This window comes from Balearica regulorum, chromosome 10 (assembly GCF_011004875.1).
Source record: "Balearica regulorum gibbericeps isolate bBalReg1 chromosome 10, bBalReg1.pri, whole genome shotgun sequence".
Taxonomy (NCBI): Eukaryota; Metazoa; Chordata; class Aves; order Gruiformes; family Gruidae; genus Balearica; species Balearica regulorum.
In genome coordinates this window covers 12,661,140-12,673,613 of record NC_046193.1, presented here as the reverse complement: position 1 = coordinate 12,673,613, position 12,474 = coordinate 12,661,140, and the positions used below count along the sequence as shown (strand labels likewise).

Below are 12,474 nucleotides of genomic sequence, written 5' to 3'. Positions count from 1 at the left end.
CTTTGCAGTGGGCAGCTTGAAAAAAAGCTTGTGGTATACTTGCTCACTGGCAGGCAAAGAAACTGTCCTTCAGGGAGCACTAAAGAAAGTAATTGAAAAAGACTCTCAGATTTGATCTAATAGAAAGTCATTTTAACTAGATGGCCAGCCTAGAGCCATCACCTGTGGACATGGGTGAATAGAGCATAACCTTGCTGAAAATCAGCAATTCCTCCATCTTCAGCAATTGATAAACCTAAGCATTAGCAAAACTGGATTTGAGTCTGTTGTCTTTTTAGATTGCAGGTTCCTCTTCATTTTCCCTGCTAGGTTGGGAGTTGCTAAGGCAAACTAAAAGCTGGGAAAGTGGGTTGCAGCAAGGCAGAGCAGAAGCAGTGGGAGGCAGAGAGCAGCTGAGAGGAGTTTTCAGAAGAAATTGAATGGATCAGCATGGAGCACGTCTTTGGCACATAGTTTCAGTGCCAGACAAAGCTGCTGGGCTGATACTGCAGATGCTCCAGATTGCTGCGTGATCTAGAAAAGGCATTAGCAATGTGGTCGGTGGGAGGAGACAGCCCCAAGTCTATGTACCAGCATTAAAATATGCAGCTGCGTCCTGTCCTTCCCACAGTCTGCAGCTGCTGTCATCACTGTTTCTGTCTCTGTCCTCTGCAGAGGTGAATTCCAAGTCAGCCCGAGTCCTGTTCCTCCTGGTTATCCCAGGGCACCTTGTGTTCCTCTATACCATCCATCTGCTGCAAGGAGGCCACACGTCTCTGTCCTTCACCTTTGTGATGTTCTATCTGACTGCTGCTTTGCTGCAGGTAAACCCCAACCTCTCATCCAAAAGGAACCTCTCAGATACTGTGAAAAAAAACCAGTCTCCAGGCTAAACAGGAGTCAGAGTAAAACCTCCAGCAGTGGCCCACATTTCCAATCGCTTCAGGTGTGCTTCCTACCAAGCATCATGTATCTTCTGTGGACCCAGTAATACTTCCCCCAAATTGCCAGGGTCACCCACATGAGCATGACCACACTTAAGGGTGAGTGAGGAGTCAGACATGAGATGAGAAACAAGTTATCATCATCTGCTGAGCTGCAGTAAGTGTGCGGACACACACTGGGCAAGGAGGTACCTCTTGGTGTAGGTGGTACCTTGTTTTACCATATTCACTCCTTGAGTCTCTAAGGCCCGAGTATCTCTAGACTGCCACTGGTTATCCCAGTAAGAGGCAGCTGGGAGGCTGTGGACCGCAGCCAGCAGGTTTCTCCTCTCGTTTTGGAAACCAGTTTCGCATATAGTAGTGAAGACCTAGGGATCCCTCTGGGTCAGGCCATATGGGTCAAAAGGAAAGGGAAAACTCAGGTCTGAGAAATTCATCTTCAAAAGTAAAAGTTCTGGGTAGGCAAAGGGCAGTTCATCCAATGTGTTCTGCCTGTTGCCTTTCGCTGTTTTGCTTGCCCTGTAAACTTTGGTGTTTCACTCAGAAATGCATGCGGCTGTTGCTTAAACTCACAGAGGCTCTGACTTCACTTGCCCTTTTAAATCAGTGATTCATTAATTTGCAGGGTGAGGTAGCTGACTTCTCTCTTTGCCTTACAAGCAGCCTGGTGTCTGTGGGTGAATTCCTTGCGTGTGTAAACAATCAGTTTTACTCGACCTTTGCACAACCCTAAGCCCAGCAGCACAGCCATAGTTGTAAAGGAAAATATTTATTCTTCTCTTTATGCATCAAGGTAACTCCTCAACCAGAGCCAAGCGTGAAAATACGCAGAATAAATGACAGTGTAAAGAGCAGAATCCCAGCAACGCCACTGACCCTGAAAGATTCCCATGGAGGCCAGCGGAGGAGAATACGCTCAGCCTGGTTCTTTCTTCCCCTCCATTATACTTTGTAAAGAAAGACAGAAAGAACGAGAGGGGGAAGATTGGGTCAGCTGGAGAAAGCCCAAAGAGAAAGATCAGAGGCCTAGAAAACATGACCTTAGAGGAACGATTGAATGGACTGGGGTTAGCTAGTCCAAAGAAGAGAGGCTTGAGAAAAATCTGGTTAACAACCTCTAAATGACCAAGTTTCTGTGGGGAGGGACAGAATAACATTTTCTCTGTGGTCACTAGGGATGAAACATGAAATCATGGGTTTCAAATGGAAAAAGGCAGATTTATGTTAAACCTTGGGAAAAACAAGAACAGGGAAAAAAAAAAAAGCCATGGGACTGATTGCTTAGAGTGTGGCATCTCCATCTTTGAGGGTTGTTTAGCATAGGTTAAATGACTGTCAGGAAAGATGTGGGCATATTTGATCCTGTACTGAGGCAGAGGAATGGTCTATATAAAACTCTTGAGTTTCCATCCAGCTTTAGTTTCTGTGATTCTGTTATTTAATTTGTTTCCCCCATTTCTCCTCCTCCCTCTCCCCCCACCCAACTTGCTGTTTTCACCTTTAGAAAAGCCGCCTGTCTTTGGTTCTTGTTGTGCTGCAGTCTCCCATGGAGGGACCACAGATGTGGAGTGCAAACTCTCTCTCCCTTCTTAATTCAATTAACTAGACAGTCTTTAATCTTTAACCGAAGTATTTTTTTCCTCCATCTGTTTATCAGAATCAGGAATGAAATAGGAATTAAATCACAACAAAGATTTTAAAACTATTGAGATTAAAAAAAAAAAAAAAAAAAGAAATGGTTTTCTTTTTTTAACATGTCAGTGCTGCTTGGGATAACTTTGATGTAAAAACTGCCTCAAACTCCAGTTGTCCACTGAGACTTTTAGGAAAAACAAAGTAGATGCAATCTGAATTTCTAATGGAAAAACGAAGGATGAAGAGAAAAAAAATCTGGCTACAAACTTACCCTTTGGGGCTGCCTGCATATTTGCAGCAGCCCTGTTTCTGCTGGAGTGAATGGGAGCACTCCCATTCATGGCGTGGGAAGAGGGAACTGCACCTTTGAGAGATGCTTTTAGTTTGGCCAGACTCCTGTTTTGGGCCACGTGATGCTGGTGAGCAGTTAAAGCGTGGTCCCCACGCTTGCAGCTGGCAGCAGGGGGCTGTGACACCATGGGCGATGCCAGGCAATGTGGTGCCCAAGGGAATGAGCCAGCTACACCCATCCCAGCGCAAACAGCGGTTCTCTGGGAAGGTGTTCCTTCTCGGCACTCCCCGTTAGCTCTGGTACCTTGGCCATGCCATTTTGGCTGTGAGCTGAGGGATTCTGTGCATTACCTTCGTGCTGCCTCACAGCAGGGCCTGTCTTGCCTCTCCTCAGGTGGGAATCCTGCTCTACGTGGCTGACCTAATTGTGCGCCTGATGTGGAGGAAGGCACTGGACCCGGATAATTTCTCCATCCCCTACCTCACTGCCCTGGGGGATCTCCTGGGCACTGGCTTCCTGGCCGTCTGTTTCCGCCTGGTTTGGCTCGTCCATGGCACAGACATGAACCTGGGGAACTGAGAGACCAGCGCTGCTCTGCATCGCTCTTGCGACACGGTGCTTTCCTCCAGGACAACAGGGTACTTGGCGATGACTGCTGGGTCACCCGGCTGGATTGGGCCTCCCCTGCCACCTCTGACGCCCCATCTCTCCTCCCCATCGTGCCTTACAGCTGGGCTCGCCCACCCCAAGGAATCAGCACCCACAGACTTGCACCCTCGCAAGTGAGCAAGCTGGTTTTAAGCAATGTCCGCTGCTCACACCTGCGCCCAGCAAACAGGGTGCTAAGGAGCAACTGGGCTGTTTGTAATGAATGAGCATTTTGATCGCTTTCAGTCCCTAGCACCGACACAGCCCACGAGGTCGCTCCAAAGCCTGCCGAGGTCACAGCATCCCATCCTGCTGTGGATGTTGCAACCTCTCCATCGGACTCTGACTTTCCATCAAGGGAAATTCTTTATTTGTCCTCCTTTTCTCTCCCATTGCATCCCTGGAGGAGAAGAGCAACCAGGTCTTTAAACTTGTCTCCTCTCCATCGCTCAGATGCTCAGGATCTGACACAGTCTGCTCCTCGCTGGCTCATTCCCAGCAGGAGATTATCTAGGGATACCACCTACCTGCCCTGGCAGCATCACTGTTGTCTGACCGACAAGCTGGATTGATTGCATTTTGGGGGTAGGAAAGTTTGTTTTTACGGTTTATGAAATGTCCAGTAGTTAAAATGTTTATAGAAACACACACACAAATAAAGTGGTTAAAAAAAGGTAATGCTGAGGATTGGGGCGTTGTTTTTTCTTGCCATGGCTCTGCCTGGTTTTAGTTCAAATTTGTCAGGCAGAACTTCTTGCTCACTTCTTTCTCCTCATTCAGGGTTGGACAACACAATTTTAATAGGGCTTTAGGAAAATCAGTGTTTTCTAACCAAGAGCAGCCTTTTGCAGCCCACATCTTTCAGGTTAGAATTAAAGCCCATTCCATCTCCCACAGTCGCCATCCACTCATTAACAATTGCTCTGTGACGACTCTAGAATCTTCATGTGTGTGTAAGGGATCGCGTTGGGCTGAATGAGGATTTGGCATGAGGATTTGACAAATAACTCCTTAGGTCCTCACTCCAGGGCGGCTATCTTGTGCTACCGGGAACACATCAGGGAGGCTTGTGGGGCTGAAAGCAGCCAGTTCTCACTGAAATTGAAGAAGCAGTAGTGTCCTCCAGATAATAAAATGCCCAAGAGTCAGGAGTTGAGGACATGGATCAAACCTTTGAAAAATGCCACCAGGCCACAGCTTTAATAATAATCTGCCTTTGTACGTGTTGGAGGAGGGAAAAGGGGAGGTCAAGCCACCCAGCCTGCTGGCAGAAAGATGCCTTGTTCAAGGGCCTGCCAGCTCTTAAACACTTACATTTGAGCTGCGTTGGGTATTTGAGCTGTGTTGGGTGCCTTGGCTGCTCCCATCTCCCAGCTGCAAAGCTGAGGCCCCTGCATGGGATAACATGTGGCTGAAGGTCCCTAACAGTAAAAGCTGCTCAGCTTTGGGCTGCCAGGCGTGGGGAAAAGCACTCCCTGAAAAAAATAAGCTGTCACCTCCCCCCTCTCCAAACCTTCTCTTCCTTTTTTTGTTACAGAGGATAAATTACCCCACGCTGGCTGAGCTGGAGAGTATGCGCACACCAGCTTCATGGTGGGGGAGATTTCAGCATCTGAGGCACACGATTCCCCCGTCTTGGGCCTCGCTGCTTTATCTCTTGCTGCAGCCTGTGTGCTGTCAGCTCTGCTCGGCTGCGCCGCTGTCGGCCCCAAGCACCCACGTGTGATAATTGCAGCAGCAGTAGCTGAGGGGGCTTGTGGGGAAAGCAAAGCAAGCGTCTGATTGCTGGTCCCAGTTTGAGGGGGCTGCGTTAGGAGATACGTACATATATATTTTAATAACTTGAGCTTAGCATTTTATTTTGTAAACCTTTATTAGCTCAAATTTGGCACTGGCTTGAGCAGTCCCAGAAAATAACTCTTCCTGCCTCAACACCATATTTTCTCCTCCTTGCTGCATGTCCCCACTGCCTTGGAGAGGTCCTCTCTGGATCTGGATGCTTTTGCTGCTGGTGAATCAGGTAAGGCTGGTCCTAAGGCCAAGCTGCTGAGGACACCCTAGCCCTCCGCAGAGTCCCAGACATGTGAAACTCTTTCTTTTAATAGCACAGATTTGCCCCTGCTCCTTTTGATCCCCCAGAAGCCCCAGACTCAAGCCCACGGCTGGTGCAGACTGCAAGGGACCACAGTCACCCTCGTCCAGCATCAATTCCCAGTGCCCAACACGCGGCTGCTCCTCTGCCGCGTGATTGCAACAAAGCCCTGGCACTGGTGTGTACCTTCATCAGAGGATTTCTGGGCAGAGCTTGGCTTGTTCTGGTTGTCACTGTTGACAGAGGACACGGATGGGAACACGTAATGGATGCCATCTGTGTCCTACTTGTGGGTGACCTATGCTGCACCTTGCCTGTGCTGGGCTTGGGGGTTCTCCCCTTGGAGGGGGTGTTGGGGCTGCGAGCTGATGTGGGGACATGAGAAAGGGCACAGCGAGGCGTGCTGTACTCCAGGGTACCCCGTGGTGGGCAGCCAAGCGTCAGCCTCGTGCCCGTGCACTTAGTGCAGGGAACGCACTTCAGACTTAAAATTGCTTCCAGCCTCAGGAGAAATGATATAACCAAAGGAAATCGTTTCAATAAAAGGGGATTTTTTTTTTTTCCTTTTTTTAAGGGCAGTGAAAGGCTAGTTATTTGGCTGTTCAGCCTGTTTACTCTTTCGTCCTTTTCTTTTTTTTCCCTGTGCAAATGAGAAAGGGCCTTTGCTAACAAAGGTTATACATAACCCCGGAGCACGGCTTCCTGTAACTCCATCTGAACCTGCTCCTCCAAGTAAGCACCCCCAGCCCTTCCAGCAATCGGTCTGCGCCGAGTGGGCAGCGCTGCTCCCTCCCCCTGGCACCGGCTGCCTCGCTGGCACCGAGCGCAGCTCAGTTTTCCAGGCATCGTCCCCCTTTCCTCCCCTTAAAAGCAGAGATCTGGGGTTTAAATGCCTGCAGGATCCTCAGCTTTTAAGAGCTTTCAGTACATCCCAGCAGGCCGTACCTGGTTTTATGCTCCCTGTGGTGGTGTATTGGAGTAATTTTGTCAGGGAGGAGATTTGGGGAGGGGGTTGCTTTACTCCCTTTTCCTTCACAAAATTCACGTGGCTTCAGAGCAAACCTGTGTGGGTAGCAGAGCCCAGATGGGGTGTGGACATTTCATAGTGATTTCTGTCTTTAATCTAATCCAGCAGGAAAGTCCCTGCCAGCGGCAGGCCCGGCTTCTCAGCTGCTGTGTCTGTGGCATTACTGTGCCCAGCTTTTCACTGGGTTGTAGCCACCCCGCCACAGCCACCAGCACCTCCGTTTGAGCTGACAGTGACTTTTATTTGTATTTATTCCTCACGGCTTACAAATAAGCAACTTCCTTAAAAAGGAGGAGGTGGGAGAAGAGAGCTCCTTTCTTACTGCTCTCTAGTCCTTGGCTGCTGACCTGCCCATTTCGGCTCAGCACTTGACCTGGACTGAGAAACCCATCAAATGCTGTGAGATCCCTGTCGAAGGCTTACCTTGTTTTCATCTCTAGGGGGAAATAAAGAAAAAGTGGAGTGTCAGCAAAGGAATGAGACTGGCTGTCTTTGAATAAAGCAGAAATAAATTTAAAACCCCCTGCTTTGGGCTGGATCCTCCAAGCCCTGTGCAGCCATCAGCCAGCTGATCCAGGTTGTAGTAGGAGGCAGTGAAAAAATGTAAAATTTATTATTTTTAATCTCCCTTGTTTTTCCTTTACACTGTATTAGCAGCGAGGTTTGGACTTGGTCCTGAGATCAGCCACTAGTTGTCCCGGAATAAACTGAATCTCAGGTTCATGTCAGTGCTGTGGGATGGGGGTACAAGGAAGGGCATGGGAGTTTGGGAGGGGATGGGTGCCTGCCCTGCACCACCGCAAGGCCAAAATGTTGGGGTGGGGTGGCTGCTGGGACATCGGGGAGTTCCCTGCCGCATCGGGGAGGAGGTTGATCAGGGGCTCCGTCATTCCTGACTGCAGAAGGGTTTCTCTCTGCAAGCAAAGACGGGGCTGTCACCAGCCATAGAGAGAGACGGGACCAGGGGGTTGTTTTCAGGGACAGCCAAAGCATTTATTTTCCTCCCCCCCTCCAGATTCCACTCACTGCCTCCATCCTAATACAGTGTTTTTCCAGAAACTCTACATTGTGTGAGATGCAACATCCTTACCAGGGACAAGTGAAGTGCCAGACAGCAAACACAAGTCTGAAAAGCCTCCTTCAAGCATGACACCGCTTCCAAGACATACTTGAAAATGTATATTTTTTTTCCCTTCAATGGAAGTCTATTTAATCCTCCAGCTGGTAAACAACCCAATCTGTGGTGCACAGCAAGCTCTGGAAGGAAACCTCCCTATCACTGAAGCTCAGTTTTGTTCCACTGGAAGGAGAAACTCAACAGCTTCACATGGGCCACCAGGGATGGGGCCAGCAGCTACATAGCATGAAATACCCACAGCACAGGCAAAGTGCCCGCCACGCTCCGCAGGCTGCAGCATGCAGCGGCACTCGGAGGAAGGGGATGGCTCGCCATTAGCTGCTGAGTCACCTTGGACCGTGGCAAAGCTCAACATTGCAGGAAGGGAAGGTGCTCTCTCTTTTATGTTCGCGGGTATGTGTGTGTTTATATAATAAATATGATGTTGTACACGCATACATATGCAGACAGACATAAACCAAATAGCTATTAAGTATTACAATCATATACAAATGTAATCACTCAACATATATAAGTATAATCATGAATGCTGTTTAATTATTCTTGTAATACATACTTTATACACATATAAACATATATAATGCATGTATTATCACCTATATTTCAATTATTCACAATAATTCTATTGTACATTATAATAGAATCATTATTTACATTGTATATCTGTGCACATATGCATATATAAAAGTGAGGCTGTTCTTACTTGCTTTTTGTATCCCTGGTGCTCTGACAGCTCCCCAGCAGATCCCAAGCCTTGCACTGAACCCCAGGACCAGCCTGGCTCACTTGCAGCTGCTCATCCCCAAGCATGTCTGAGAACAGGATGGGACCCCCATGGTACCAGCAGCCTCCAAGGGGGCTGGGAGATATGGTCTGCGCTTGCCCCCCAAGCCCCTCGCAGAGTACACCCATGGGGTACTTGCCCCATGTTGGCTGCATGACACAGACACTCTGCAACTCGGAAGTCTGAATGCTACTTCATATGGCAACAGCCATGTTTTGTTTCTTTAGTTATTTATTTTTAATAGGCACTTGATGGGGGGGATGAGGAGGGGAGAGTTTAAATAGTTTGCAAGGTTATTCCTTCCCTGAGGCTGTGCTGTGTGCAATTACCACATCTAACTTGGATTTTTCCGTTTGTCGAGCCGGGGTGACCTTGGCAACACTGGCAGCGGTGGCTCTCCCTCAGCCACCCTGGTCCTCCTGCCCCAACCCACGGCTGCCAAAGTGCCACTGAGGACTCCAGCCTGTGCAGAGCCGGGCGCTGCCTGGGCAGTGAGGCACAGCGCCCGGCCCCACGCACCCCGCCAGATGACCTGCTTGGTTATGGGGTAGGCGTCTAATTGCAGCCACACTCACTTGGGTGCCCCTGCTCCTTTTGGCAGGGTTGATGCACTTAGTGCGGCGGGGACCCCTCAGTGCTCTCACCTGGCTGCTTTGGCAGCCACCAGCATCCTCGGCTTTGCTGTGGGACTCGTCCCCCAGGCCAGCCGCTCCCAGCCTGCCTGGGGCGTGGGAGCTTGGTGTGTGGCCATGGGGGTAATGGCCCCACTTACCCCTCAGCACCTGCCCTGCAGGGAAGGTTTATTTCCATGAAAAACTACCCAGTTGGGGGTTTTTTGGCAGTGTAAGGCAGTTTAAGGGGACCAAAAGAAGTCTGTGCACAGGTAGAAATGTCCCTGCTGCCCCTGGGGTTTTCCTTTTTCTCCACGTGACAGCAGCTGTGCTTGTTCCAGGTCGGATGGTTGGGTGGTCCTGTCTTCACCTTGCTGGTCACAGAGCTGCTCGAGAAGAATCTTCACTCGTCATCAAACCTTGGCCAAAACGCAGCACAGTACGTGGTATGTGGCCCCCAGGGCAGCTGCACCAAAGCCCCATTGCCACTAAGAAGCAGGGTCATGTTTTCGTCTTGTTTTGGATCCCGGTGGTGCATTCATGCCCTTCACCAGACCACCATCTTCCTCCTGGAAACACTCCCCACTCACAGCGGGGTGCTCGGGCAGGGCTGAGGGCATGATGCCCTGCTCCATCGCCCGGGGGGCAGTCCCCCGGCAGCTCCTGGCTTTTCAAGCTCTTGTTGCACATCAGGTGCTACCACGTTCTTGGTCCAAGCAGAGGATAAAACCAAATCCAGTTACACTTTAGAGGTGGCCTAGATTACCTTGGTATTTTCTCCTCTGGCAAGAAAAAGGGATGCAGTGAAACAGCTAAAAAAACCCCCAAAACCCAACTAGGAGCCCCTCAAAGAAATGGTTCCCAGCACCCGAAGTCTCACAGGAAATTAAAATGCTTGTAGTTGGGATCACCAGTCACACGGTGTCCTCGTAACTCCGTTTTGCTCCAGTCCTGTAGCGTTTTTCGGTGCGAGCCGGGAAGGGGTCGGGTCGGGCCGTGCCTGCCGGGGGGGCTGCCCAGCGCCGGGGGCCCCGCAGCCTCCCGGCCCCGGCTGCTGGTGCTGCTGGTGCTGCTGGTGCTGCTGGTGCTGCTGGTGCACGGCTTTGGCACGGACAAAGTGTTTCCAGCGCCGGAAAGCTCCAGCCCAGGCTGAAGGCGGTTGCCTTAGAAATACAAAGTGGCCATTTTCTGTTCGCAGGGGCAGGTTTGGTTTGGAAAGCAATGTTTAGGCAGGGGGGGAGCCAAAGGTATGACCTAAATGGGTTGGATTGTGGCTGTTGGTTGTTTTTTTAAGAAAAAGCCCAAAGGTGGGTATTTCCAAAGGTCCTATGTGACCCCAAAGACACCCTGTTACAGAACAAATCTCAGCAGGGTATTGCCCTTGGCAGACCGTGGCCGAGGCCGGCCGGCTGCATTCGCTCCACACCCGTGTGGCTTTGCTGTTGTTTGGGGCACTGGGTCAGGTCTGATGGGGTGTCGGGGGACAGGCTGCCGATCAAATAGCCATGATGACCGGGACTGTCTCCAAATAGCCACCACTGCAGGAAAGTTTAGAAACCAGCTGGCTAAAAGACAAAGCCCAGAGCGTGCCGTTCCTTCTCCTTCACTCCAAAGAGAGCACAAAGGGGCTCCCAACCAGCCAGGTACTGCCTAAACACCCCCAGGCAGCGCAACGGGGAGAGAGTCTGTGTAGCTGTCCTTGCCACTCACCGTGCCATCAGCTTTTAAGAGCTACCTGCAGGGAACAGTATTTAGGAAAAAAAAGAGAAAAAAAAGAAGAAAAGAAGAAATCCATCCAAAAATCCATCCCTTTGTGACTCCAAATCTGACCCCAAAGTATGATTCATGACCAAAAGCGATGAAGAGAGCTTGTGGTGACTTGAACAATGATTTTTCCAAGCAGAGGCAGTGCTAAGCAGGGAATGTGAGACTCCTGAGAAAGCAGGAGGAATGCACTCCAAGCCTGAACGCTGCAGATGAAATTTGTTGCATCATATAATCTGGTTTTGTGCTTTGAGTTTCAGCTTGACGGGGAGATACTAAGATAGCACGAGAAAGGCCATTTCCGCAAGATCTCCAGTCCAGATTGGGAGAATCAGTCAGACTGCCAGGATCACCAGCGATTTTATTTACTTTTCTTTTTTTCCTTGCTTTGCTAAACCCAATCTCGGAATGAAGCAACCAAGGAGGAAGTGTCAGTGTATAGGTGCCGATCAGAGGCAGAGAGGAAAAAGGTTAAGATACAACAGCTGAAAGTTGTTAGATGAAAACATTATTTTTTAAAAGAGCCTGAGAGCACTGGGGTTTTATAAAACCTCCCATTGTATTGCACTAATAAGTCAAGTGCTCACAGCCAAGCCAGCAGATACACTCTACAGCAAATTCTATTACTGGCGTGTTTATTTACAAAGGGAGCCACCGACCCAAAGCTGAACAGAAAAGAGGAAAGACTGAAATATGGTTTTAAAGAAATACAGCTCCTTTGACTGGTTTTAATTTAAAATCCTCGGACTGGGTTTGTCGTTTTCTTTTGTGTTTTGCCCCCTCCTCCCCATTTTTTCTTCAAGGAATGAATTGTCCAAAGCCAGCCAGCCAAAGGGGAATTTTCCTCTAGGTGTCTCTGTCCTCATTTTTATTCTCCATTTTTTTCTCATACAGACACACGCAGACTCTTTTTCTCTGGCCTTCCCAGTCCAGCATCACTTTGTCCTTCCCATAGTGGCCTCGCACATCCCAGCACAGTGCTCCCCGAAGCACTTCACAACCCAAACCTGCCCCAGCACCTTTCTCGGTCCCCCGGTGCAATGTGGCCACCCCATGCGGGGGCAGCGGCCACACATGGGAGCGCAGATGGTGCCTGGGGACAAGGAGCCAGAGCTACCAGCTGGGTCCTGCCAGCCCAGCAGGGCTGTAGGCAGGGCACCGTGGAGACGTACGTGATTTCATCTGAGCAGACACCTGCACCCGTGCTGTACATATGGCTTTGCAAAAGTCATTACCTGCTCTTAAAACACAGGTGTGGGGCCTGGATTTGTTAGATTTGACCCGAAATCCAGAGACACACACAGGCACGTGCATTGTCTGCTCTGCTACTGTAGTTCAGGAGAAAGCGCTGTGTCTCTATCAGCCCATACCTGCTACAAACCTGCTCCTCTCTCTTCGGAATATTTTGCATCCCAACCAAGAGCACGTGGAAGGGGAGAAACAAAAAACCCCGCCAGGCTTTGTCAGGGAGAAATCTGTGGTCACAGCAACACACCGTTGCCTTCCCCAGGGGAAGCTGGGGGAGGAGGGAGGAGAACGAGACGAAAAGGTGGGAGCAAT

General features: G+C 49.8%; 1 protein-coding gene across 7 annotated transcripts in view; it reads left to right on the top strand.

Moving 5' to 3' along the window:
- Nucleotides 1-4,173, top strand: part of SLC41A3 (solute carrier family 41 member 3) — a 107,589-nt gene extending 103,416 nt beyond the window's left edge. For all 7 annotated transcript variants that reach the window (XM_075762132.1, XM_075762133.1, XM_075762131.1 and 4 more), the window contains 2 exons: nucleotides 655-803; nucleotides 3,244-4,173. In XM_075762132.1, coding sequence (XP_075618247.1) covers nucleotides 655-803; nucleotides 3,244-3,429 — 335 coding nt within the window. In that variant the 3' untranslated portion in view covers nucleotides 3,430-4,173. The remainder of the gene's footprint in view (nucleotides 1-654; nucleotides 804-3,243) is intronic.
- Nucleotides 4,174-12,474: the final 8,301 nt, after the last annotated feature.